This window comes from Lepisosteus oculatus, chromosome 28 (genome assembly GCF_040954835.1).
Source record: "Lepisosteus oculatus isolate fLepOcu1 chromosome 28, fLepOcu1.hap2, whole genome shotgun sequence".
Lineage (NCBI taxonomy): Eukaryota > Metazoa > Chordata > Actinopteri > Semionotiformes > Lepisosteidae > Lepisosteus > Lepisosteus oculatus.
Genome location: NC_090723.1, coordinates 10455830 through 10482971, shown reverse-complemented (window position 1 = coordinate 10482971; position 27142 = coordinate 10455830). Strand labels below are relative to the sequence as shown.

The 27142-nt window shown below is 42.9% G+C and overlaps 2 protein-coding genes and 2 non-coding genes across 4 annotated transcripts; all 4 read left to right on the top strand.

The window, feature by feature from the left end:
• Positions 1 to 776: 776 nt before the first annotated feature.
• Positions 777 to 18432, top strand: kpnb1 (karyopherin (importin) beta 1). The gene is made up of 22 exons (XM_006638388.3): positions 777 to 1053; positions 1798 to 1856; positions 3256 to 3438; positions 3780 to 3980; positions 5846 to 5998; positions 6823 to 6882; positions 7318 to 7407; positions 7584 to 7694; positions 8226 to 8327; positions 8677 to 8901; positions 9277 to 9468; positions 10068 to 10198; positions 11013 to 11160; positions 11532 to 11603; positions 12372 to 12516; positions 12611 to 12693; positions 13286 to 13393; positions 13610 to 13753; positions 14051 to 14156; positions 14599 to 14713; positions 15429 to 15590; positions 15923 to 18432. Coding segments are annotated over exons 1-22 (2631 nt in total). The 5' UTR covers positions 777 to 1013; the 3' UTR covers positions 15924 to 18432.
• Positions 13808 to 13950, top strand: LOC138225524 (small nucleolar RNA SNORA79). The gene has a single exon (XR_011183962.1). It is a non-coding gene; the product is annotated as a small nucleolar RNA SNORA79 (small nucleolar RNA).
• LOC138225525 (small nucleolar RNA SNORA79) lies at positions 14186 to 14324 on the top strand. The gene has a single exon (XR_011183963.1). It is a non-coding gene; the product is annotated as a small nucleolar RNA SNORA79 (small nucleolar RNA).
• A 2906-nt stretch (positions 18433 to 21338) lies between the features above and the next one.
• mrpl45 (mitochondrial ribosomal protein L45) lies at positions 21339 to 27142 on the top strand. The gene is made up of 8 exons (XM_006638387.2): positions 21339 to 21443; positions 22077 to 22269; positions 22843 to 22960; positions 23351 to 23449; positions 24358 to 24406; positions 24944 to 25093; positions 26160 to 26333; positions 26782 to 27142. Exons 1-8 carry the CDS (start codon positions 21381 to 21383, stop codon positions 26878 to 26880), a joined length of 945 nt encoding a protein of 314 aa, XP_006638450.1. The 5' UTR covers positions 21339 to 21380; the 3' UTR covers positions 26881 to 27142.

The following is a 27142-nucleotide window of genomic DNA, read 5'->3' as shown; positions in this document are numbered from 1 at the left end:
GTTTTCTAGGTCTTAAGAAAAATACTGATATTCAGGGCTCTTTCATGAGGCTGGGGGGGGAGGTTAAGTCACCCCACCGGGAAAGTGTATTTTGCATACTGTGATAGATATCGGTGACGGCTACAGTTCTTTCTGATAAAACATAAATTCAGCATACTGCATTGCTTACTTAAGAGGTACAAAGGAAAAAAATCAACATACTAAAATGATTCACTGTGGCTCCGCTCCTCACATGCAAGACCCCCTAAGTAATTATTCCTGGAGCCGCAGAAGGAGCCAGCAGGATGATGTGAGACCACCCGTCGTGCCGGGGTCTGGGTGTGCCCGTGTCTACAGGCCAGGCCTGCGCTGCGCTCCGCCGGTCTCCTCAATCCCTGAGCCCACGTTTCGCCTGTCTGTTTCTCCCGATCACGTTACCTTGCTGCTCGTATTGCTGTTTTTTAAAGTACCTCACTCTGTACTACATCTGTTACTACACCATGTTGTAACATTAGCTGTGTTACCCCCACGCTAATAATGTGACTTGCAGTAAACTATAGATCTATAGTTTACATACAGGCTTGTGGATGTAATCCTGCAGACAGGACGTCTCTATTATAATGAATATTCGGGTGAATATTGCTGTTATTAGGGACAGCCGCCCCCGCTCCGTCCGCAGGAGCGCGCACATCTGGCAGGGGGGACAGGCCGGCTCTCGCGGCGGCGCGGGCAGGAGCGGGCCTCGGGGGCGCGCCGGGGACGGGGGCGCGCCGGAGGGGAGGAGGCTCTGCCACTGCGGCGGCGCGTGATATCCTTCCGCGGGAGCGTGAAGCAGCTCCTTCCCCCCAGACAGCAGCACTGCCGCTCGGAGAGCACTTACCGCCTCGCCGGGCGCTCGCTGGGGAAACGCGTTTCATCGTCCGCCCTCCTCCGTTTGGAAACTTTCATGTCATATCGCCTGAATACAGAAGGAGTCTGATCCGGTTTCTGTGGTGCGCTACCAGCTACTACTTGTGTGGAGCGGCTCGGGCAGAATGGAGCTCATCACCATCCTCGAAAAAACTGTCTCTCCAGGTGATTATACCCCCGGAGCCGCGGGACTTCTCTTTATGTCCTCACAACTGCTTTCAATCCGGTGCTTGTTCGGCTTGAAAGCCGTGGATCCCGGGAGAATCGGGCTCCGGAACGGAAAGTTGTTTGTGAAAGGGAGGGAGGGGTGGACTCGGCCTGCAAGCCTGCCGGACCGGCTTTCTGGGGCCGATTCCCCGCGCACGTCGCCCGGCCTCCCGGCGCGGCCCCTGGGCTCCCGCTGGCCTCCCTGGGCCAGTCCAGGGGCGCCTCTGGGCACCGGCTGGCCCGGCGAGGTCTGTCTGGGAAAGCGGCCTAATCGGAACAGGAGGTGTAATTGTAGGGCTCGAAAGGCCGGGTCGTGGATCGGTGTAACTTCTGCATCTCACCGGTGGTTTCCTGTACAATTTATTTAAATCGTGGGTCTGTGGGCAGCTCGAAGTCGAATGATGGGGCTGCAGATTAGTGGTGTCACTAACTTGGGGATCTGAGTGCCGTTTTCCGGCGTGCCCGCCTGCGCGGTGAGCCCTGGCGGCCGGTCCGTGTGGTCCCGCATGAGCTGCCGGCCGCGGCCTGGGGCGCTCCGCCGCCTGCGAGCTCCGCCTGGGAGTGATTTTCTAGGAAAATGGAGATTTCTAGCTGTACGATTCTAGGCCTCCGTGTAGATGTCTAAATTGCTGATCTATAAGGGTATTTTCATTGAGTACCCGTTAGCGGATTTAAGCGACATTTTTGTTCATTTTATTTCAGATCGGAATGAGCTGGAGGCTGCGCAGAAGTTTCTGGAGCAGGCAGCTATTGAGAACTTGGTTTGTATTGGTTTTTTCACCCCCCCAGTCTGTGCTCTGCGTAGATTTCTTGCCCCCTGTCTGGTGCCCAAGTCCTCCATTACGCAGAAAAGATCCTGAATGAAAAAGCGCCATGCCCCCGCTGCCCACTCCATTGTAATCGGCTGTGAGTTTGATTGACGCGCTGCGTGGAGAATCGCGGGCCCGGATTTCCCGTGCAGCGTGTCCAATGGCGGCTCCCGTACAGGGCGTGGGGGCTCGGTAGAGGCAGGGGCCCAGTCCGGGGCCATGTGAGCGCCGATCCGCGGGGCCTGACCGCTTACAGACGGGCTTGGTGGTCTGTGCATCTGGCTTAGAAACCGAGAGTAATTTCTGCTTTCACCTCTGGTACAGAGTTATTTACGAATGACCATCGATGTCCTGAAGTTATTCCCCAGGCTCTGCAGATGTAGGCGTGGACAGAAAAGGTTACTTTTCAGCAAAGGAGAGTGTTCGGATTGGTGGTTATATGTGCAGTGTACAGCGTAGATAGTCATTTTTTAACTTATGCATAAGTTAAAGTGCAAATTTCAATACTACTATGAACGCTTTATAATCCGGTCTTTAAAGTATCTATCATTTTTACATATGTTCAAAGATAAAGATCTGAACTACGAAGCCACTCATGTTGTTCAGAGCCACCTTCATGAGAATACCCTTTTCAGTGCAGGCTGCTATTTGCAAGCTCTGTTCCAACCATGCAGTGGTGCATGCATGTGCAACAAAAACACTGGCATTTGAAGATTACCATGAATCTGCTTAACGTCTCATTTTACTTCTACCGTTGCCTTTTATTTTAAGTAATTGAAATCTTTTTAAGACATGTAATAAGGTTTAGCTCTTTGTCATTTAGTACTAACAGTATGGAAAAGTATGGCAACTGCCCTTTTTTAAACTAATAACTAATTAGTAGGACAAACTTGTGAAAGTCAAAAACAGAGGCCTAATAGTAACTAATAGTTGGCAGAGATTGATTGTGACGTCCAAAGGCATTCCCAGAGAACACACTGGATAAGTTGAGGAGTTGACCTTCCAGCGCTCGGCCTGGTTCGTGGTTTCGGCATGCCGTGCAGGCATCTGCATTCTAGGTCTCAGCCGAGCAGTTCGGTTAGAGCCATCCGTAATGGCAGAAGAGGCATTTATTAACAGAAAATGAACGGACACATTTTTGTGGTAAAGTACTGCTCTGGTGCCTGCTGTGGCTGAGAGTGTTAACTGAGGGTCTTGCAGAAGTGAACATAATAAACGCAGAAGTGGCTGTTTGTTCTAAAAGGGAAGGGGTTACCGCTTGGAATGCTGCTCTTGTAGTGTGGATTCGGGTCAGGGGTCAGCTCCTGCTTTGGCTGCGATGGCTCATATCTGTGGCTTGTTCATCTCCCAGCCTACCTTCCTGGTGGAACTGTCGAAAGTGCTGGCGAACCCGGGGAACAGTCAGGTGGCACGGGTGGCGGCTGGCCTCCAGGTGAAGAATTCCCTAACCTCCAAAGACCCTGATGTGAAGACGCAGTATCAGCAGAGGTGGCTCGCGATAGATGCCAACGCACGGAGAGAAATAAAGAACTATGTAAGTCTGGCACAGCTGCTGCATTCAGAACTGATCAGTTACCAGCTGAAGTTTTTCGGTTCTTTATATGAGACGAAGTAGGTTCATTCACCATGCTTCATAGCAGACACAAGTGTATCAAGCCAGTATGGTGGTGTTGTTGGGGTGCTTGTTGTGTTCTTTTGAACTATTACATCATAGTGCTCTATAATACTTCTAGCTTCCATATTTATTATTTTAGACACTGGTGTTAAATGGACAGTTCTTTTATTATTAAACTGGAGTTAAAGGAATTGTGTATCACTGCAGACATAAGCAGACCTTTTTTAATAACCCAATACTGACAACTTTCCTTGTTACAGGTGCTGCAGACTCTGGGTACAGAAACATACAGGCCCAGTTCAGCCTCTCAGTGTGTGGCTGGGATAGCATGTGCTGAGATCCCAGTGAACCAGTGGCCCGAGCTCATTCCCCAACTTGTAGCAAATGTCACAGATCCCAACAGCACTGAACACATGAAGGAGTCAACACTGGAGGCCATTGGGTACATATGTCAGGACATAGTAAGTATTTCTGTTTATAAGGGGTTATATTAAGGATTGATATTCCTCTATCTGTCGGTTTGATTGCAAAAGCACTAAATTTTATACGTTTTCAGATGAAGGGTTCATTACAGTCGGACACCCGTGACACAGGTTCAAGTCAAGCTGAGTTTTGTGAACATGCTTTATAGAATGAGCGATGTTCAGACTCACCCGATGCCCTGCTCCATGCAGGAGAGTGGTGAACTCTTGTATCCTCTCACTTGTTCCATCTTTCATGGTTAATTGATTCCTTCATTTTCAGTAGACTTTACACCTTGAGTTACATGATTTCAGCATCCCTGTGTAACCTGGGGTCTGACCTGATAGGGTTTTTTCATTTAGCTAAATCTCTCTGCTTCTCATGTTTTTACCATGATAAAATGTTGACATGGATTCTTAACACTGGAAGTACAAAGTTTTTTCTCACGGTTCCTTAGTTGTCTGTGCAGTTTTCATTAGAGTAAATGCACTTCTCTGATACTGGAAGGAAATGGCATTTGATGAGGTGAATTTAAGATTTCAGGACCCAACAGGTCTGATCTAGTGGTGGAGACATGATAAGCAGAGCACAGGAATTATGTCAGAGTAAGGAGCTACTTCTCTCCTGTGCATGCTACAGGGAAATGTGTAAAAATAGTCCAGCCATACAGGTCAATGATGAGAAACCATGCACCACTCTGACGACTGATGCACCACTGGTTTCTACACTGAGACTGAAACTGGCCACTTTGAGAAATTGTCGCTGATTTGATTAAACAACCAGTGCTTTGCTGGTGATGTATTTAAAATACACAGAAGCATTTAACAGCTTGTTAATTTTGTGCAGCTTTATTTAAAGCAAGCTCTGGGTTTTCCCACATTATTGTTAGATGACGTAAATGGAGCAGGCATCTCTTCACAAAGGGTTGTGGGTATCTGGCACAATTCACTCAGCCATTTTGTGTGAGTGGATGTTTCCTCTGAGATGTGGCTACATGAGGTCCGGGAGTTTGTCTCCGGGAAACAAAGCTGTCTGCATAGCACCATGTCATCCTCTCACTTGTAGTCTTTGTTCCTAATGGCAGGGAAGGGAAATCTACCAAATTAGGGTGCACCTTCTCAAGAGTGAGTTGATTTACATATTCAACAGTCACTAGGCAATGTGTTCAGTTTTTGTGCTCGGACTTGTAGCCCTCAATGTTTATGCACCATTTAATTGCACTTAACTGTGCAAATGAGAATAATGAGAATAAGACTTGGGATAAATCTAAACCGGTGCATTTTCCAGTCTTTGCTAGTTCAGTGTTTAAAAGCAGGTTTTGCTGGGGTGAAAGGAAGTGGCCTTTTGGGGAGGAAAAATTGCAATCAAGCTCGCAGATCGTAATCTGCTGCCAATGAGTAATGGTCCATTATTTTGATGTTGTCTGGGTGTGAGGGAGCTTCATTATGCAGAATGAAGAAAAACAATTTGATCTTTGAAGTTTGGAATAAGAAATGCAGTCATGAAAAGACAACCTGCATTGTGTTAAAGATCTGGAAAAGGTTCAATTCTTGTTCAATCTGTTATTATTCTTGCTATTAAGGGTTCAGTTCTGTAACAAAGCTCAGCCTGAGCAAAAACGAGCAGGAGGAAAGCATTTATGTACAAACTTTGTCGCATTACAATTTGTAGTTTGATTTTACAAGAGCAGGAATTATTCCTTAACATATTGACTTGAGGGTGATTCTCTCTTCTTGAGAGCCTCAGTACACACTAATGAAAGAATTCTCCCAGCACGCACAGCAAGCTCTCTTGTTTTTAACTGTCGCCTGCGTGGTGATGTGCTGTCCAGCCCTGTGCATGAGGGTGTGCGCTCTGTTCACAGGACCCTGAGCAGCTGCAGGATAATGCCAATCAGATACTTACAGCCATCATCCAGGGCATGCGCAAAGAGGAGCCGAGCAACAACGTCAAACTGGCAGCTACGAATGCCCTGCTCAACTCCTTGGAGTTTACCAAGGGTAACTTCGACAAAGAGGTGTGTTCAGCGCAACCGATGTATCCTTACAGTGATATTGGTAAAGGGATGTGCATTCAGTTAACATATGGTATAGTTTTGATAGTTTGATTTAAATACATGATACAGCCCAAAATGAAATGTTACCTGCAATCTGTAGTGTAAATCGAGTTTTTGTTTATAAAAAAATATTGCTGTGGACCACAGATTCAAGAAAGCTTTATTAAATCATCTTAAGTTCTTGCCTAAATTACTGTGCTGGAATGTGACATCTAGTAGCCTAAGTTTCTTACATTCAGACTATGCAGGTTGTTTATCATTGTTTGTGTAGTTTAAGTACAGAAATTGTACACTTGGTATATAGGGATAAATTACGTTTTTTTTTTCACCAGTTACAGCCACCTTTTGAATTTAAATGCCAGTGTGCAGTATTTGCATAATTTGTGTCAAATTGTAGTGATGGATTACAAACTAACAAAACTAATGTGGTTGAGGTAGCATATTGGTGTTGTTTAACACAACTGTCTTCTGTGCCCATGAAAAGATACTTTTTGGACAACCTTCATAGTTTGTCATTGATCGTAGACCATTTTTTGAAGTTATTCCTTTTCCTGTTCTTATAAATGTTTAGTAGTAGCGTTTCCTTTTTAACCACAATTTATTTTTACAGTCAAAATAAAGTTTTTACCACAGTTGTATCCAGTCTATGATGAAAGATCATGCACCACGCTGAAGTATTAGTGTGATGTACATCTTAACCACTAAATCTGAGACTGTATGAATTACCTAAGGCTTTTCAGTATGATTTTATGAGAATGATCTAATCTGACTCCTTTGTTTTACAGACTGAAAGACATTTCATTATGCAGGTAGTCTGCGAAGCAACTCAGTGCCCAGACACCAGAGTGAGTATCTTTATTGAATAGTGAATTATCTTAAATAGTGAAACAGAGCAGACCTTAAATTATAAGTGAGTTTACGATTTTTCATACTATTAGAGCCTGCTATTGCATTAGTCACCTTTCTGAATTCAGATATTACTGTTGACTGAATACAGAACTCGATAACAGTAAAATCTCCTTTCTAATGCATTTGGCTAATTTGAGTAAATTAATATTTAATGTACCATTTTGCAAGAATATAAGAGGTTACAATTGAGAAGCTTATTCACCCTGTTTGAGTTTGTATCAGTGCTAATAACTGATCTAGGTTTTGTCACTTACTAGCAACCTGGCCAGAGTGTCTCTTATTCTGTTTTTTCATGCTTCCTTTCCTTATAATGGGAAAGACAGCTGTAGATGTGTGACAGACTTGATCTAACAGTATTTTTCTCTCTGCAGGTACGAGTAGCTGCTTTACAGAACCTTGTGAAGATAATGTCCCTGTATTACCAATATATGGAAACATACATGGGTCCGGCTCTATTTGCAGTATGTATGCACTTTTATAAACTCACGGAATAGCAGATATTGTGTTTTTTGTATATTGCCAGTATTTGCCATTACAAGAAATCATGCACACTGAATTGTAGCAATGATTGCTTGATTTAAAAAGTGTCTACTTTTATTTTTTTTTCTGATTTGGTGCCTTTTTGGAAATTTCCTAGATAACAATAGAAGCCATGAAAAGTGATATTGATGAAGTTGCCCTGCAAGGAATTGAGTTCTGGTCAAACGTGTGTGATGAGGAGATGGACCTGGCTATTGAGGCATCTGAGGTGAGTCCTTGTCTCTTGCAAAAGTTGAGCCTGTTCCCAGTCCCTCTTGCCGCTGTATCAATGATCTTTTTCAAATCGATCACTGTTTGATTGGCTTGTTGATTAGCTCTTTCTACATTCTAGTAGAATTTTGTTCCGAAGCCGCCTGTACTCCAGTGTTAGTGTGAATGAAGATCTCCTGCTCACTGCATGGTCTGATATGCTTGTAGCCTCCCAGTCAGACAGCTAGAGATCTGTGTGGTAGTTGGAAAGGTCTCACTAATCGAAATACAGATTACAAATAAGATTTGAAGGAGCATCTCTTTTGGTACTACTAGTAACATGGATTCATAACCTACATAAACATTAAGAATTTATCAGCTTTATGGATTTTGAGATAAAACTAGACTTTGTAATTAGAGGCAAAAAAGTCAGATTTTAGCAAATTAAGAAATGTTGATTGAGTTTGACACATTTTCACAAATGGGGATTTTTAAAACAAAACACACACTTTTAAATCTTGTACGATTTTGATCAGAATTTTTCTTTTAGGCATCTGAGCAGGGAAGACCTCCAGAGCACACCAGCAAGTTCTATGCCAAAGGAGCCCTGCAGTACCTGGTGCCCATTCTTACACAAACACTGACCAAGCAGGTAAGAGAAACTACTTGTGAAAAGGGAGATTTACAGTGTAGTTTTTGCAGGGTGGGGCACAGATTAAATTTAAATTAATTTATAATTGTTCACATTCACCCTTAAGGTTAGTTCTTGGTGTCTGTGATGAAACATGGTTCAGTCCCAGCCCCTGGTCCTTGATGAGAAATCATGCACCACTCTGATGCAAGTAGTGATGCAGAACTATGTTGCAAATCTGAGACTGACGGGGCTGTCACCTGCAACTGTGATCCATGTGGATCTGGGGTGTGACTGGGGTGGGGTGAGCTGGGGTATGACACCGGTGCTCTGCAGAGCTGGGTAATAACTCCTGGCCTGTGTCTTGCAGGATGAGAACGACGATGATGATGACTGGAACCCCTGCAAAGCTGCGGGTGTGTGCCTGATGCTGCTGGCCACCTGCTGCGAGGATGATGTGGTGCCGCACGTGCTGCCCTTCATCAAGGAGCACATCAAGCACCAGGACTGGCGCTACCGGGATGCCTCTGTTATGGCCTTTGGGTCCATTCTGGAGGGTCCCGAGCTCAACCAGCTCAAGCCCCTCGTCATCCAGGTCAGCAAAGAGCTCCAACTTCCCCAGTCAGTGTTACAGCTGGTTTTTAAAAGATCAGTGATCACCACTACAAACTCCAGAACTGGAAGAAAGCCAATAAAATTCTAGCAGAAATTGAAGTTATGTTTATAGAACAAACCTTCTGTCTATAACTTGTTTATGGTGCTTAGTTAAAAAAAAATACATTTTAGTATAGTACCAAGTGTTCATAAAGAGTGCTTAACTGACGGATACTGATATTATCTTGTTCAAGCAATCATAAGTATGTGATTGTTGTCTCTTATGCTAAGGTAATACGTAAACAGCACTAGTTGAGGCTCCTAATACCTCAGTCTGTAGTGGTGAAATTGTAAAGACTTGCCATCTTGTTCACAGGCGATGCCCACACTTATTGATCTGATGAAGGACCCCAGTGTGGTGGTGAGAGACACCACAGCCTGGACTGTGGGGAGAATCTGTGAGCTGCTCCCTGAAGCCGCCATCAATGAGGTTTACCTGGTGCCCCTCCTTCAGTGTCTGATTGAGGGCCTAGGGGCTGAGCCCAGAGTAGCTTCAAATGTCTGCTGGGTGAGTTCCCATATCCCTACACTACTAGACTAGAATTATTGATTTGCAGGATCACTGGTCATTCATCACAGTATTGACTCTAGAACATGACAGTGGTAAAGCTCCAGTCTGCTGCAGTCCTGTGAGTAGTTTGAGGCCAATTCCACTCACTACATCTGCTTAGATTTGGACCCTTGTGCTGACTGAAGAATCTCTACCTTCTCCTCTTTTAGGGGTACGTGTTCAAGTTCAGAGTGTCAGGAGTTTACCTCAGTGTATTAAAGCCGCACAGTAAAATAGTTTCTTTGAGTAAAATGGCACTTTTCATTAAAACCTAACTGCTGTTATAAGTCAGCAGTTGCTTATGTTCATTTTTCAACTTTATTATGTTAATGTTCTGTTTTTAAATTATTTTCATTATAATATAAACTATAATGATTGGCAATGTGTGTAAACTTCATGTTTAGAGTTGGACACGTTTTATGTTCAAGGCAATTTGAAGTTGTGTTCAGGTCAACCTGTTACTGCAGTGAACTGTTAAAGAATTAGTCGTTAATGATTTAATTGAGAGAAACTGTGCACCTCCATTTCTAACTGGGGTGTTTTTTGCTGTGTTTTAGGCTTTCTCCAGCTTGGCTGAAGCTGCATATGAAGCTGCAGATGCAGCTGATGATCAGGAGGAGCCAGAGACCTACTGCTTGTCCTCTTCCTTTGAGCTGATTGTGCAGAAGCTCCTAGAGACAACAGACAGGTGTGTGAGCACATGGGCAAGATGATGAGCAGATAATTTCACATGTAGAGTTTTCAGCCATTTGTGAACAGCTTTATACATTGTCTAGGGCTTCCCAGGTGACACCTTGATCTGTAAATATCCAGAACATTGTGTAAATGTATTTTTAAATAACTCCTTACACTTATATTGTGCTTTTCTGGACAGTCCTTTCAAAGCGCTTTACAAGTAATCGTCCACCACCAGTGTGCAGCCCCACCTAGATGAAGTGACGGCACCCATAGCGTGCCAAAACGCTCACCACACACACCAGCTATCAGTGGGGAGGAGAGCAGAGTGATGAAGCCAGTTCAGAGATGAGGATTGTTAGGAGGCCATGATTGGTATTTTTGGTATTTTTTCATTTGGCCGAGGGACCTGGGATTTTTAATGACCACAGAGAGCCAGGACCTTAGTTTTACGTCTTATCTGAAGGAAGGTGCCTGTTTACAGTTTAGTGTCCCCGTCACTATACTGGGGCATTAGGAACCACATGGACCACAGGGTGAGCGCCCCCTGCTGGCCCCACTAACACCTCTTCCAGCAGCAACCTTAGCTTTTCCCAGAAGGTCTCCTATCCAGGTACTGACCAGGCTCACACCTGCTGAGCTTTAGTGGGTTGCCAGTTTTGAATTGCAGGGTGATATGGCTGTTGGCTGTTTTAACATTTTTCTCATCAAAGGCTGTCAAGATGTTGGTCATTTTCTTACTTCTGATATTCTGTCAAGAGTATGAACAGAACAAACAAGGATTTGGTTGACTAACCAAACTAATTACAACGTTTTTATGATTTCAGGCCTGATGGACATCAGAATAACTTAAGGAGTGCAGCGTATGAAGCCTTAATGGAAATTGTAAAGAACAGTGCGAAAGATTGTTACCCAGCTGTGCAGAAAACCACACTGGTCATCATGGAAAGGCTGCAGCAAGTGTTACAGATGGAGGTACGTTGAAGTATTGAGGAAGGATATGGAGACGTAACCACTATACCTGACATTAAATATCATTTGTGATATTTACAGTAGAGTTTGAAACATCCAGTTTGTAATCAGTCTGCTTTGTTAGTGCTTTCACTTTGTTCAAAGGGCAAACAGAATAACCAAAAAAACAGTGTAAAACTTTATCATGGAGATACTGTATAAAGTCTCGTGTTTCTTGTTTTAGAATGATGCTTTCATATTTGATAAAGTTACAGATGTGTTAAACAGGTTTGGCTTTTTATAATTGTTTTTTGTATTGTGTATGATTCAATCATAACTTAATGGATTCTGACCTTTGATTAAGGTAGCTAACAAATCTTATCTTCTCCCTAAAGTCTCACATACAGAGCACATCAGACAGAATCCAGTTTAATGACCTGCAGTCACTGCTGTGTGCTACCCTTCAGGTGAGAGGTTTTTCTATATGTCCCTGAACCTCAGATGGCCCCCAGACATACCCCAGAATATAAACTGAACTTAGCCTTCCCAGCCATATCTCTAAAGCTAGCAGTGTAGTGGATATCGGTGTGGCTTTCAGGTTCAGGTAAAAACTTGTGAATTCTCCATCTTTTTTTTTTACTTTCCTAATCTGTACTTATAGCTTAAGGAGAAGCACTAGCTTTTTTTACCCCCTATGGCTATTTAGTCTATAGTGGTATTGGCACATGACATCCCTTTAAACTTGCTTGAGGCCAGTTAGTTTCCAATTGAAGAACTTCTTCATTCCGAAAACTCGCATTAATAAATTCCATTTTAGTCCCAATAATTTAGATGTGTATATGGTTACACATTTTCAGCAGTCATGGAAAGGGACGAACAGTTCTTTTCAAAAGATCACATGAAGTGTACATGGATTGCCAATGTAACATATTAAGTTGTCATTGATAATTCTCTTATACTTAGGGCAGTGAATGCATTTTGCTAAATGTATAACTAGTGAACACCATGACTGCTAATTGCATAGACGAAAGGAAGTAGTCATAACATAAATATAAAAGGTTAACGATGTAACAGCCTTTAAACAAAATGTCCCAGTGTTTCCTGCTGATATGATGCGTGCCAGTCACTTGTGGGAAGTAGCTGGGACTGGTGTCCGTGTCTGTCAAGTTAGACATTTAGAAGCAGTTAGTGGGATCGGACTGACGTGCGCTTGTCTCCTCTCGGCGCCCCTGCAGAATGTGCTGCGGAAGGTGCAGCACCAGGACGCCCTGCAGATCTCCGACGTGGTCATGGCGTCCCTGCTGCGGATGTTCCAGAGCACCGCCGGCTCCGGGGGCGTGCAGGAGGACGCGCTCATGGCCGTCAGCACCTTGGTGGAAGGTGAGAGCTGGGCCACGCTCCGGACCGGCTGCTCTGCGCACCGAACCCTTCATCTCTGGCGCTCCTTCACTGAAAAATCTTGTGTGTTTTCCAGTGCTGGGAAGTGATTTCCTGAAGTATATGGATGCCTTTAAACCTTTTCTGGCTATAGGGCTGAAAAATTATGCAGAGTATCAGGTATGTCCATGTCCCTTTTTACCCTGTTTACCTTTCTTACACTTTCCCCTATTTGCTCTACATCCCTTAAGCCTCTTATTCTGACGTGCCTTCCTCCAGCTATTCTTGCTGCCTCACACCTTTCTGAAGCAACATTCTGGATCGTGAATTTCCAAATTCAAGTAAGCTTTGCACAAGGTAGTCTCTCTTGAAGAAGCCCACACTACAGTTGTTTGCTGCTTAGGTGAATGGTGAAGTCTGGTCTTTTGACCTGCCCAAACTACTTTCAGGAGTGAAAGTTGAATTGGGGTATAAGTGCTCTGACAGGCTTTTGTAAATACAGTCCCTTCATGTGCTTATTCTCCCTGTTTATTGCACACTCTGTCAGCCAGAATGCACTAATTTGTGTATATTGCACATCTGTTTCACCCTTTTTGTCGCGTTATGGGTCATGCCTTTAAAATTAATCTTTTTGGGTGGCTTAGTCTGTAATCCACATCATTTATTTTAGTAGCCTATAAACTATTTTTTTATGGAAATGTTCTTAATGTACACAGCAGTGCACTTAAGTGGTTAAAAACATTTTGCAAGATACCATTTCAATTTCTTTCAGGTTTGTCTGGCTGCTGTGGGGCTAGTGTGTGACCTGTGCAGAGCTCTCATGTCAAATATCCTGCCTTACTGTGACGAGATAATGCAACTGCTGCTGGAAAACCTGGGGGTACGACTGCTTTTGCATTTGGGTTTTTAGAATGGTTTGGTAATTAAAGTCCTGATGCATTTTGCACCACGTTAGACATGAGTGACTTTACGTACATATTTAAATCCTATTTTTAGTGATTTGGTTGTAGGAACGATTTTCACCTAACCTTGAGGCCCCCCTTTTCCACTTTGATGATTTTTTAAATATTCATGAAGATTGTGTTTTCCTTCTTAGAATGAGAATGTGCACAGGTCTGTGAAGCCACAGATTCTCTCAGCCTTTGGGGACATTGCTCTGGCCATTGGAGGCGAGTTCAAAAAGTACCTGGACATTGTGCTGGATACACTGCAGCAGGCATCCCAGGCTCAGGTGGATAAGGTGAGTACTGGGAAGGCTGTGATCAGGATGGTCTCTCATGAAGAGCTTTGTTCCTGATGACCGTTCCTCCTGCTGCTCTGAGTCTTGGCAAACAGGATTTTAGGTCATCACAGAGTATACTGGATCTTCTTCACTCAGGGTACAAGAGGCAGTGGGGCTGCCTGTCTGTACACTGAAATTTGTGGGATCTGACAGGCATCTTTGAGTGTGACATTAACAATCATTTATTGTTGTGCATAAAAATCTTATTTAAATTAACTGTGCAACATGCTGACTTGTCAAATGTTTTTCTTGCAGACAGACTATGACATGGTGGACTATCTCAATGAGCTGCGGGAAGGATGTCTGGAGGCCTACACTGGCATCATTCAAGGCCTTAAGGGTGACCAGGAAAATGTGCATCGTAAGTTTAGATTCCTACTTTGGTTTTCCTGATGACCGTTCCTCCTGCTGCTCTGAGTCTTGGCAAACAGGATTTTAGGTCATCACAGAGTATACTAGATCTTATTCACTCAGGGTATATGAGGCAGCGGGGCTGCCTGTACACTGAAATTTGCGGGATCTGACAGTTTCTGTGTGGATTTGAGCAATTAACTTTTTTTGATCTGTGTTTTCAAGAGTTGTTAAATGGTAACTGAGTTCTGGTTTCATTTTAACACTAAAGCATGTTTTACTTTGACTGTCACTGGACATGCGCTTGAGTATTCACTTAATTAATCTTGACTTTTTCATTCCTGGAATAGCGAGGTGGTCCATGTAGGATATAAGCAGGGGGTGATAAGCAAATGTTTGTTTTTGACGTATTGTATTTAGTAAAAGTGCCTCTCCTGTTACCTTTCCTGTAGCGGACGTGATGCTTGTACAGCCGCGAGTTGAATTCATTCTGTCGTTCATTCACCACATCGCAGAAGACGAGGATCACTCTGATGGGGTGGTGGCTAATGCTGCTGGCCTTATAGGGTAAGAGCCAGTCTTTTTCCCTTCATGTATTTGATAAGAGTAACCTGTTTGCTGAACCAGACTAAGCGCAAAGATTTTCTGGTCACTCTTCCTACAGTGATATCCTGGTTAATTCATACCACCAATGAAATAGGAACAGCAGGTGGCTTGGCTACTGCCTTCTTTAAAAATTCATATAATGATACTATAATCATAATTGCACAAAATCTGGTCATAAACTGAATTCCAGGTAACACAAGTGTCATGTTTTTTCACACGGGTGGAAAATGGAAGCCATTCAGTAAAAGCAGTGTTATGATTAAGGTCAGAGAGCACACCAGAGACTACATGCATCTCGTCACTGACCAGCACGAGCCGGGTGACGGCTGAGAAAATAAATGAAAGGGCTGCAACCACTTTCCACTGTACTGTTCAATCTCAAGAAGGCTCCTAGTACAGCGGGAGCCCTGACGGGAACGGGGTGCAAACATACAGTTTATATGTATATAAATTAATAATTGCTAACACTTATATAGTGCTTTTCTGGACACACCACTCAAAGCGCTTGACAGATAATGGGGATCCCCTCCACCACCCCCAGTGTGCAGCCCCACCTGGGTGATCCGACGGTAGCCGTAGTGCACAGAGTATGGCAGAGTAATGAAGCCAATCCATAGATCCAATTCATATAATAAAAAAATGATTATAAATCCTGTTGTGTTCTGTACATCCACAGAGACCTGTGCACAGCATTTGGCAAGGATGTCATGAAGTTAGTAGAAGTGAGGCCTGTAATTAACGAACTGCTAACTGAAGGAAGAAGATCAAAGACAAGCAAAACGAAGACCCTTGCCACATGGGCCACTAAAGAGCTGCGGAAGCTAAAGAACCAGGCTTGGTAAGTGCTGCCATCTCGGAGCTGGGGGTGTTTTTAAAATTTAGTGTGATTGTTTCTCTTTTTATACTACAGGAAAGCGCTTCATCAGTTCTGTCCCATACTAAACAGTTTGATAGAATGAAGTAGTTCTGCGTGTCCTCACATTAATGTAAACAAATACTCCTAAGGCTGCTGTTCTTGATCTGGACCCTACAGCAGGACTGAAGTTTGTGAAGCTGTCCTTATGGCTCAGACGTTGCCCTGTATTCTGTCTTTCAATAGCTGGATCTGTGGTACTCCTTTAGAACTGCAGTCTTTCCATCTATAACGCTTAAATTTGTCTTTTCCTTCAGATTTCATGCCATTGGGAAAACATCTTGAGAAAACCCCACTGGAATTCTTCGATCTTTTGAAAAATAAATCTAAGCAGAAGTGAGGAGTGTGCTCGGATGAGTGTTTGGGAATGTGAGAATGAGTGAGTGAGGCTTGATATCACACCACCTTCTGAATACTATTCCAGCAGCAGCAGCCGCCGCCGCCTCCGCCTCCGCAGCGTCCACTCACTGAAGGCGGAACCGACTAGAAAACGACAACTGGACGGCTGTAGCCAGCTCGTTCACGAACTAAAGGGTATCTTTCTCCAAAAAGGATCACCAGGCTAGGAAGAAACCGCCAAACCTGGAGTTTGTTTTTTTTAAACGTTAATAAAAGGACTGAACTCTTTCTTTGGCTGGTCTGTGGATAATATTGAAGTACTTGAAGAATGACGGAGATCCAGGAATAGAAGAATGCATCAAACTGCATGGAAAGAGTTCTGAAATGGGTTTTGCTGCTGGAGTTGAAGAAAGCTTAAATGAAATGGAAGAAAACAATTGGACTCCCTTGCCCGTCTCCCTTAACCTTTCTCTAGACCATTGCTCTGTTTGTGCATGGGATTCCTGTGAGCGGGTTTGAAAGGGCAAGCTCCAGTTTAGCGTGCGTGTGTGTGAGTGAGGAGGTATCCACTTTCTTCACTTTCAAATATTAAATAGAAACAAAACTCATTGCAAATAAGTGAACGCATTTCTGAAACTATAAAAAGTCGATAATGGCAGCACATGAAAAATTGAGAAGATGTTGCTTTTTCTGTAGAAAAATCACTGACGAATGTTCAGACCTTCCTTTTAAGGTTTAAAGGGGTTTGTGGGATCTCGTTTTAAGGTGAGGCCTAATAAAAATAAACCCTTTCTGCCTGTCTCAGTTCCAGACTGTGAAATTACAATGTAAAGTCTAATGATGCACCAAGTTTTAAAGGAGAGAAAGCATTAGCAGCTGAACTTAAAAAAAAAACTTTAATTTGGCAGGTAACACTTTGGAAACAGCCCCACTTGAATACATCAATCCAAACAATAGTAGTGTGCCAAAGAATTTATATTGAAACAAAGCAAATCAGGTAATATTTTGGATTGTTGTAATGAAAAAAATTAGTCAAAGGAGTTTGAGTAGACCTGTAAGAGCAAAATTGCCACTTGGAAACTGCTTTGGCCTTTTCTGCGCTTTTATTAAAATGGTTCCATTGTGATATTGGTTTCTTGCTGCACTTAGTTTAAAAGTCTACAAGCTTGTTAAAAGAAACAGAGGCACTTGTAAAAGGTTCTATTTTTCCACTGCAATGAAAAAGAATAAAATGGTATCAAACATTCCCCTAGCACTTTTTTGTACTTTGGTCTTTAAAAACCTTTTTTTTTTATGAGAGATTTGTGGTTTAAGAAGGCTGTGGGGCTGCTGGGGAGGAGAGGGGTGTTCTGGAGTCGGCGAAATGTTTGTCTCTTTCAGACTGGTAACTAGGTTCTATTTGAAGGGGAGAATGTTTTTATCCTCATTAAACCGGATACTTTTCAGCAATATATTTGTGGCATTTTTTTATAATTGGTGTTAAATGCCTGATATCTAATGCACAAACACTGAAATGTCAAAGATGCTGATCCTTTTCCCTTCTGTTATTGTATTTGAAATTTTTATATATTTGGTGGTGATTGCTATGTTTACATACTCACCATAACCACACTTATGCAACGAGACAGTCCTGAGGGAAGAGAGGAAGAAGTGTGACTGTCTCAGTATGATCTTGTAACCAGTGGCAGGAATTTTAACTGGGTTTTAATGAGCCCTGTTTTGCATTTTGCAGGTCTTTGATCCTAACAGATAAGTCTGTATTTTTACATGACTTGAACTCCATGCATTGCAGTTTAGATACTTCTATGAACCTTCATATTTCATATTCCTTTTGTGCATTTTTTGTGCAAAATGTTTGTGCTGGTTTTTACATATCAAATGCAGTAAATGTAATATAGAAATATTTTTAGTGGCATGGTAAAAGGTCTGTTTTAAGATCTGAAGGGGACAAGTCCCGCTGTAAGTCTCCTGTTAAACTGATCAGGTGCTTCTCTTGTAGACAGGTTACATGTCCGGGAGGATTGGGTGGCATTTCTTACCTGTTACCAGTCTCAAGCAGGCAGTTCATGATCCTCGACTCTTCTGCCTGCCCCTTGTTGTTCGTACAGGGTATCGAACATGTGCCTTCCAGAGCTGGGCTGTCAGTATGCATGATGTGGGGTCTCAACCCACTGCCGAGAGGGAAGCACTGGTGTGTTAGCACGCTGGCATGATAGGGGTTTTCCAGCTCCCTGAATTTGATTGCTCAAGGTTTTTTTTTTTAATTGCTATTATTGCCTTTGTGGTTATTTTGTACTTATTGGGGACAATTGGAAAAATACTGTTCTGCAAATGGGGAATTCTGACCATTCCTCAGTGCTACCTGTTTCTGTCCTGTGTGTGCTTTCAGCTTTAGAGAACAGGAGAATAAAGTACACTGAGATACTGACTACCTTGTCTGTCTACTTATTTCCAAACTCTGCTGGGTGACCTGGGGTCTAAGTGGTTTCTCCATGAATCTACACTAGCAGTAGGAGGCCACACTAGTTTTAGTCAGTATTTGAGCCAGCAGCCATATCACCCTGCAAATCACAGCAGGCAGCCCACTGGAGCTCGGCAGGTGTGAGCCTGGTCAGTACCTGGATGCAAGACTCTTGGGAAAATAAGGTGCCTGCTGTAAGAGGTGTTACTGGGGCCAGCAGGGGGCACTCATCCTGCGGTCTGTGTGGGTCCTAATGCCCTGGTGATGGGGACTAAAACTACACCGTCCCTCGGATGAGACATACAACTGAGGTCCTGACTCTTGGTGATTATTAAAAATCCCAAGACATTTCTCGAAAAGAGTAGGGGTGTTATCCTACTGTCTTGGCCAAATTTCCCCTAGGCCTTTACCCATCATGGCCTCCTAATAGTCCCCATCTCTGAATTGCCTTCATCACTCTGCTCTCCTCCCCACTGGGAGCTGGTATGTGGGGAGCGTACTGGTGTATCATCCAGGTGGGGCTGCAAACTGATCAGATACAAATACCTGATGTTTTTTTTTTTTCAGTTCTGGCGGCAAAATACATTTCCATTGATTACAGAAAGTACAAAAGAGACCAGGTAATTTGTTTTCTTTTTTTTTATTTAAACACCAGATATATAAAAAGGAGACAATATTAAAACAGGTACAGAAATAGACACACTTCATAGCCAGAGGAATTCACAATTAAAATATGTATTATTATTTCTAATAAAATTTCAATAAAAAGGGAATTCTACCTTAAAAGCATTAAAAGAGAGAGTAGTATTAGACCATTTACTTTTGTGGATGAAGTATTTTGCCAAAATAATTAACAAATTAATAATAAAAAAAATCCTTTATCCAATTCAGGTCTAACAAAATATAAAATATCAAAATCTTTCAAATCTTTAAATGTTTAACAATAACATTTTGCAAATCTATCCAAAATAATTTTGTATAAATGCAATTAAACAAATGTAACAATGATTCCTTCTCATTATTACAAAATACACATAAGTCATCTTGTTCATGTTTAAATCTAGAAAGTGTCAATTTAACAGGATAACATTTATGAACAATCTTTAAATTTCTTTAACTTTATTTGTAAAATAGTATCTATCAACAATTCTCCAAACTAATTTCCAATATCTATTCCTAAACATAGTATTCCAAAAAGAGACATAAGATTGTATAAAATGTAAAAAATTGCACAAGTCCTAATATAATTATTATTGCAGTTCAGGGGGGTTGCTGCGTCAGTATGCGTAGGCTGCAAAGGAACAAGTAATAGGTTTATTCCATGCTGAAAAGAGAAGAAAGAAAGCCTTCTTCAGGTGTGAGAAAGAAATGGCAGACAGCGAAGATTAAATAGCATAGGAGAATGAAAGCTGAGAGAATGGAGGACGTCCTCCACTGGGAGCAGGGGGGGCAGAGAGGCCACTGCGAAGCGAAGGTGGTGCGAAGTGGAGAGGGGTAAAGAGAGGTGTGCAGTCAAAACCTGCATGTGAATAGAGAAGATAACATGAAAACAAGACAACAAGTTTTAATATTGTCTATAATGAAAACAAGACTGTCATTGAGAGAAAGGGGAAGGTGTGAACCAAGTTTCAGGATAATTTTTGGTTCTGATGTCTTACTACCATGGGAATTGAGAAACCCTTCTTTGAGAAAGCAGATGGAGAGATCAGTGTGATCATGGCTGTCTGAGGTGAGAAACTATGGGCTTGGAGAAATCTTTCATCCTCACAGCCCTGACAAGTTCTCTGAATTGGTCTCCTAGTCTCCTTCCGGTTTCCCCAATGTAGATCGCTGGGCATTTCCTGCAAGAGATATTGTAAATGAGGTTGCCGGAGGTCCAAGAGGTCGCCTTGGTGATCCGGAATTGTCCTGAGGGCCCGTAAATGAGTGTGGTGTTAGATATGTACTTGCAGGTGATACAGCGAGCTCTGTTGCAAGGGAAAGTGCCTGGTGTGGATGATCGCTGAGGGCGGTCAAGGGAGCTGTGATTAGGTGGTCGGCGATATGAGATGATGGGGAGGTCAGGAAAGAGCGCCCCAGTGGAGGGATCAGCCTGTAGGATGGAAAGGTTGTCGTTAAGGGTCCTAGGGATAGAAAATGTGGACAGGTGGAAGGGAAGCACCAAAGAAATGCAGTTATTAGGCCGGTTTCTGATCAAGTTGATGGTCTGGGGGCTGTTTTCAGCTCGGATGAGGGCCCTGACAATGACATGGGTGGGGTATCCTCTGTTGATGAAAAAGGAGTGCTGGAAATCCATGTCATCACTGCAGATTATTTTTTCTTTCATATCCACTCCATCCAAAAATAAATTATCAGAGAAATCAGAAGAAACTTATATATTAAATTCCAAAATCATAAAACTTGTTTATGAAAGTTAGATAATAGGGGAATTTAGATAATTTAAGGGGAATTCTATTAATATCAAAATTAAATTTTAACAAAGATCACCTATATTGAAAAACCTACTTAGGAATCAAATTCCATATATTATTTTTGTTTGTAGTATAATTTCTAATCCAATTAATTTTAAAGATAATATCTGAGGTATAAAAATGTAAGATATTCAATCCACCTTGATTCCTAGGTTGAATTAGATAACCTTATATAATGGGGTTTGTTTTTCCAAATGAAGTTATAAAGTGCTTTATCAAAATCATTAATAACATATATAGGGTTAGTGACATCCAATGAAGGAGAAGCATATACAAAGCGGGAAAGGGAAAAAAGAGACCAAGTTACAGAAAGGTGTCGGCATGCTGCATTACGTTAAGAGTATATCCGTCCATCTCGTACAATCACAGTCGCTGGCTCCCCAGTAATGCCCGCCCACCCTCTCCTGCTTGTCGCTAATCCCACAATTCCACAGCGCTGTCAAGATGGCTGCCTCCTTGAGTCGGGTGCTGTTGTCTCTTCGGCGCCCGTTGGGTGGGAATGTGCAAGTAGGTGCCTTTCACACAGCAGGCAGTCTGTCGTAAAACCTGTTCTAGAAACTATAAACTAACTAAAGTAATGTTTAGTTAGCCGATATGTAGGGAGTTAACGTTGTATTCCTCGGTTTATTAGACCGACCCGTTAAGAATCAGATTAAATTCAAGTTTTATTTGGAAGCAGGTTCCGACTATAGAGATGTTTTACTTGTTCTCGCCGAGGGGTACATTTTTACCAATTTGCTAAATCGAAAATGGGCGCTTTGGGGGTGCTGAGTGAATAGCAGAGCAGTTACGTGTGGTTCCCGGTGCTTCGCATGTGTATTATAAATGGTTTTACTCTTTTGACATCCCTGCATGTCTCTCAACACGTTAAGTTAAAAGTGTGATTAAAGACCTGTATTTTGGATGTCGCTGCACATACAGGCCGCTTTCGGGGTCGGAGACATCTCTTTACTTTGATGTGATATTGAGGTGATGTGATGACATTCAGGAAGGGCAGTCACCCACATTGCAGCCCTGTCTTCCAGTGCTTGATCAGTTGTTGAAAAAGCCAAGGACTTGGGTCTAGCTGTCCTCGAGTGAAGGGAACAGTAATTGTTTTAGAACACAGATGTTTTATCTTGCATGTTTCCTCCTCTTCAGTGTGCGGAGGCACTGTTGGACCCAGTCAAGCACTGTCACCTTCCGACTCTGATCACAGTGCGCAACAAGAAGCGCTACTTCATCCCTCCTGCCGTGGGAGTCAAGAAGAGGACGCAGGAGGAGCAGGCCCGAGCAGCAGGGCTGGTGGTCAGACAGGAGTACATAGAGAGGTCCATCAACATCGCCTGCACAGGTGGGGCAGACGTGGCCAGCAGGCTGCTCCCTCCAGCAAGTCTTGTTCTTCCTTGATGTTAAGAGCCTGTGAATGCTTACAAACAAGGACACCGTTTGAGCTCTCTTGCTCTTGTGGTTGTTAGCATCTATTGGATTGAAGTGCCTTGTCCAGCTTCCACAATGCAGCAACAGTTCTAAATGATTCCATGTTGGACTGAGCCATATGCCGTACTAACATTTTAATGGATTGTATGAAAAATTTTCTTCTTCTAAATGGTTATGAATCAAACGCAGGTACTAAATCAGATTAATAATGGCTATTTCTCTGAAATTTGAGTCAGCCAGTTTTGGTTAAACATTTAACAGACTTTAGACTTAGTGGAATAAGAAAAGCTTTGACTCTGAAAATGTGTCTGTAACGCTAGAATAACACTAGAAACAGCCCTGTAAATCTGTTCACATCAGCTGTTTGTTCTTACTCAAGAAGTTCACATAATGTGCTCTGGAGCTTTAAGCCACAGCAGAGGATATTGCTGGCTGTTTCATAACCTTATGGATGTACTGTAACATGGCTGTCTCCCTCTCTTTCTAGCGGGGATATTTGACCCTTACATCCCTCCTGAGGGAGACGCTCGGCTGTCCTCTCTGTCCAGAGAGGGTTTGAAGCAGAGGACAGAACAGATCAAGCAGACCGCTGCCTCCCAGCTGGCGTGAGATTGATTTCTCCTCCATAGTCTCTGTCTCCTGCATTCTCCCATTACAGCTCCTAACAGATCGTGCTGAATAACATGGGATGTATTCATATTAGTACTTAAACATCAGACTGATAAATGTCCAAAAGGTTTATATTTTTAATACATTTAAAAAGCTTGTAAATATAAATAAAGTTACCTACAGGTAACTGTATTTTTAACCTCCTGAGAAGGAATGCAGCATTGATTGCTCAGCATTGAATCATGGGTCAGAATGTCATTTTTGTTCTTATTATAGTAAAGTAGCTCCTTGTAAGATCTCTTACTACAAGAAAAAAGGCTGTTTTATGGTTATTCACTTGGTTATTTAAGTCTGAAGTCTTTATTTTTATTTTTATTTTCCTAAAGGATCCGTAAAGTCAAGGAACATGATCCCGATTTCAAGACAAAGGATTTCCCAGCTAGAGCCCAAGAGATATTTATTGAAGCTCATGCCAGTCTTGTGAAGTAAGATCTCCTTTCTCCTCTTAGGCCTGCTGCTTGTACTAACTACAGCCAAGTTTAGAATTCTCCTCCAGACTAAGTCCAGATTAGAAACAGCTGATCCTTCTTCAACAGATGAGATGTTGTACATTTTCCTCTTCCCAGTGTGGTAATAGCACTGCTTGTTCCTTTGTGGCTTGCTCTCTGACACTCAATGTAAGTACAGATTAGTTCGGACAGTATTGAGGTTGGCACTACTATCTTAAAGCTCAACAGTCTATGATTTGAGCACTCATATCAAGTTTGAATGTTCTCCTGTGTTCAAGTGGGTTTTCATCAGGTGCTCCAGTCTGTATAGACGCGTATATCTTTCCTGGGGATTTAAAGGGGATTCTGTATGTATTGGGAATGTTTCCCTCAACTAATACTATGTAAGGGATTAGAGACAAACTTAATGACCATGGTGGGCTGAATGACCTATCATTTGTGGCTTTTCTGATGTTCATCAGAACAAATCCAATATACTCAAAACAGTAATAATAAAGAGAAATAAGAAAAAAAACTTAATAACAGATTTCTGAGAAGCTGCTGGTTTTTGCTATTGTGAAGCAGCACTTGTAAATCTTTTACTGTATTTTGTGGGAGATATAGAGATACGGGCTCCCCACTGCCTCCCCACTGTCCCCCAGCTCCCTAATCTGCTGTACTGCTGAACAGGTTATGTGAAAATCACAGTGAAGGAAAGACACACCAGAATACAATGCTGGATACAAAAACCCTGTAGGGTGCAACAGTGTGTGAGGTGTTACTCTGGAAGGTTGGAGCTCTTAGGACAGAGTCTGCAGTCAAGGGGCATTAGAACAGGATTGATAGGCCTTGTCTGGTTAAAGAATGCAGCTTTGGGCTGATGTCAGTTTCCTTCTTTCATTTAGTTTCAACAAGGAGAAGCTTCACAGCTTGGTCACAGAACGCTGCTACCCTGTGAGTTTTCTGCTTTCCTTCTGCACGATTTTAGTGAATATTACTAGACCCTTTACTGTACCATTGTTTTTCTTCTTGAAAGACCTGAGTGACTAAGATTTCTTTCTTACACTAGCAGTGATAGTACAAGAATAATTGGAATGAACTAGTGATATATTTATAGTTTTTCTAGGCATTGTGTGGTATTAACATTTACAATGGTGCATTCTTCTATATACCTGTGTTAAATGTCAGTAAAAAGCTAATTTTACCCTCTGATGTGAGTATTGGGACTTGTTTGTACAGCTTTCGTGCACACATAGAGTCACAGGAAAGACATCTTACACTGACAATTTGTTGATTTTAGCTAAAAAGTAGCGTTAAAGTGATAGTCTGTGTATTCCTAATGTGAAGATAGAACACCTGCATGGTCTTGGTCTCAGAGTATGTGGGGGTTATTGTGCCTAGTATGTGCTAAGAACAGGGTGCTGTGCTGTGCCCCATGGCAAGAAGACCATGACACTGAGGCTGGCGTTGTGATCTCCGTTGTCTCTGCAGGAGATGGTTCGAGGCAATCGCTACAAAACGCTGCGGTGGAGTTTTGTAGAGTCCTTGGAGCCACCCAGAGTGGTGCATGTGCGCTGTCCACATATGGTCAGTAAGGGCAACCTGTACGGCCAGGTGACGCTACGGATGCACTCCAGGCAGGTGGGTGGTAATAATAATAATAATTGCTTACACTTATATAGCTCTTTTCTGGACACTCCACTCAAAGCGCTTTAAGAGGTAATGGGGATCCCCTCCACCACCACCAGTGTGCAGCCCCACCTGGATGATGTGACGGCAGCCATAGTGCGCCAGAACGCTCACCACAAACCAGCTATCAGTGGGGAGGAGAGCAGAGTAATGATTATTAGCCATGATTGGTAAGGGCCAATGGGAAATTTGGGCAGGACGTTACACCCCTACTCTTTTTGAGAGACGCTCTGGGATTTTTAATGACCACAGAGAGTCAGGACCTTGGTTTTACGTCTCATCCAAAGGACGGCGCCTGTTTACAGTATAGTGTCCCCATCACTATACTGGGGCATTAGGACTCACATGGACAGCAGGGTGAGCACCCCCTACTGGCCCCACTAACATCTCTTCCAGCAGCAACCTTAGTTTTTCCCAGCCAGGTATTGACCAGGCTCACACCTGCTTAGCTTCAGTGGGCTGCCAGCTGTGAGTTGCAGGGTGATATGGCTGCTGGCTATAACTCTAACACGGTAACTCTGCGTGTTGTAGTGCAGAGCTCCAGTTTCAGTCTGGGAGTCAAAGTCTTTGCTGTTTTACTGCGAAGTCAGCAGCCCGTTCGCTCTGGAGCAGGGGTCTAATCCCGCTTCTGGAGGGTTGCAGTGTTCTACTTTTCAGTATAACCTAGATCTTCATTTCTGAAACAGTTATTTACTTATTTAGTTGAAATTAGTCATGTTTAACAATTAACTGAAGACATTTATAAAACAAAGGAACGTGGACTTCAGAAAATGGTACTTCCTCTCTGCCCACAAAGGGACAACATTTTACACTTTTTTTTGTCTTTTTACTTTTTGTGCAACCTGCAGAAACTCATTAATTTGATTGCTGTATTTGTGATGCAGGGAGATTACTTAACTGAGCTTTGGACAGTATGGAGTCAATGTAATTGTTGCATTTTGAGCACTTCAAGCCCTTTTCTTCCTTTTCTTACTGTTTCTCCTTCCCTCTTCCCCGTCGATTCCTCACTCTGCATTAGACGCTGGCTATCTATGACCGTTTTGGGCGCTTGATGCTGGGCAGCGAGACAGATCCGCGTGATGTGCTCGAGTACCTGGTTTTTGAGCGCCACCTGGTTAATCCTTACAGCCGCTGGCGGATGCACGGCAAGATTGTCCCCGCCTGGGCGCCACCTAAAGAGCCCATTGTGAAGGTAACCTGCTGCCCGCCTCCAGAACCCACAGCACTGTGCAGCACCATGCCATTCATACTCTGTTTTCTGTGTCGACGCTCAATCTCCAAAGTTCCCCTGCTCTCTTACAGAACATCTGTTTTCTGGTAATATTGTTGTTTTCGCTTCCTCTGATTTCTTGGAGAGGTCATTAGCACTCAAAATGATCTGGTTCCTATGACCGACTGTTCATATAGGGAGAGTGGGAAACTGTGGGGGCTGTTTTTTCCAGTGTTGCTCCTCTCATGCTACTGCATTTTAGTGTACTGTTGGAAATTCTTATAAAAAAAAACTTTAATACTGTTGCATGGTTTAGGTTTTGGGTCACACAGTTCTGATAAGATGCTCTACAGCTTTTCTTGCAGTCTGACTAATTTGGTTTTCAGCAAGACTGGTTGACTGTGTGTCACTGGTTTATTTTGTTTTTCAGACCGTTATAATTCCAGGCCCTGAGCTGAAGCCTTGGCAGGAGTTTGAAGAGATGCATTATGAAGTCCCCAAGCCCAAACAAGTCCAGTGGCACAAATAGCTCTCACACACAACTCTGTTTAAACAATGCACACCCTCAAAAGGGGTACGTAAGTCTCAGGACCTTACATCAAGTAAGTGTTCTGGATACAGAGACTGGATTAAAAGAGGCATCACAAATACTGTCTGTTTCTTTACATGCCTGTGTGGTCTTCATGCCTCGTGACTTGAAGCTCCCTCTAGTAAACAATGTACAGGACAAACCATGTTTTTGTTATGATTGTGTGTCCATTGGTAAAATAAATACTCTTATTGCCTAGAAA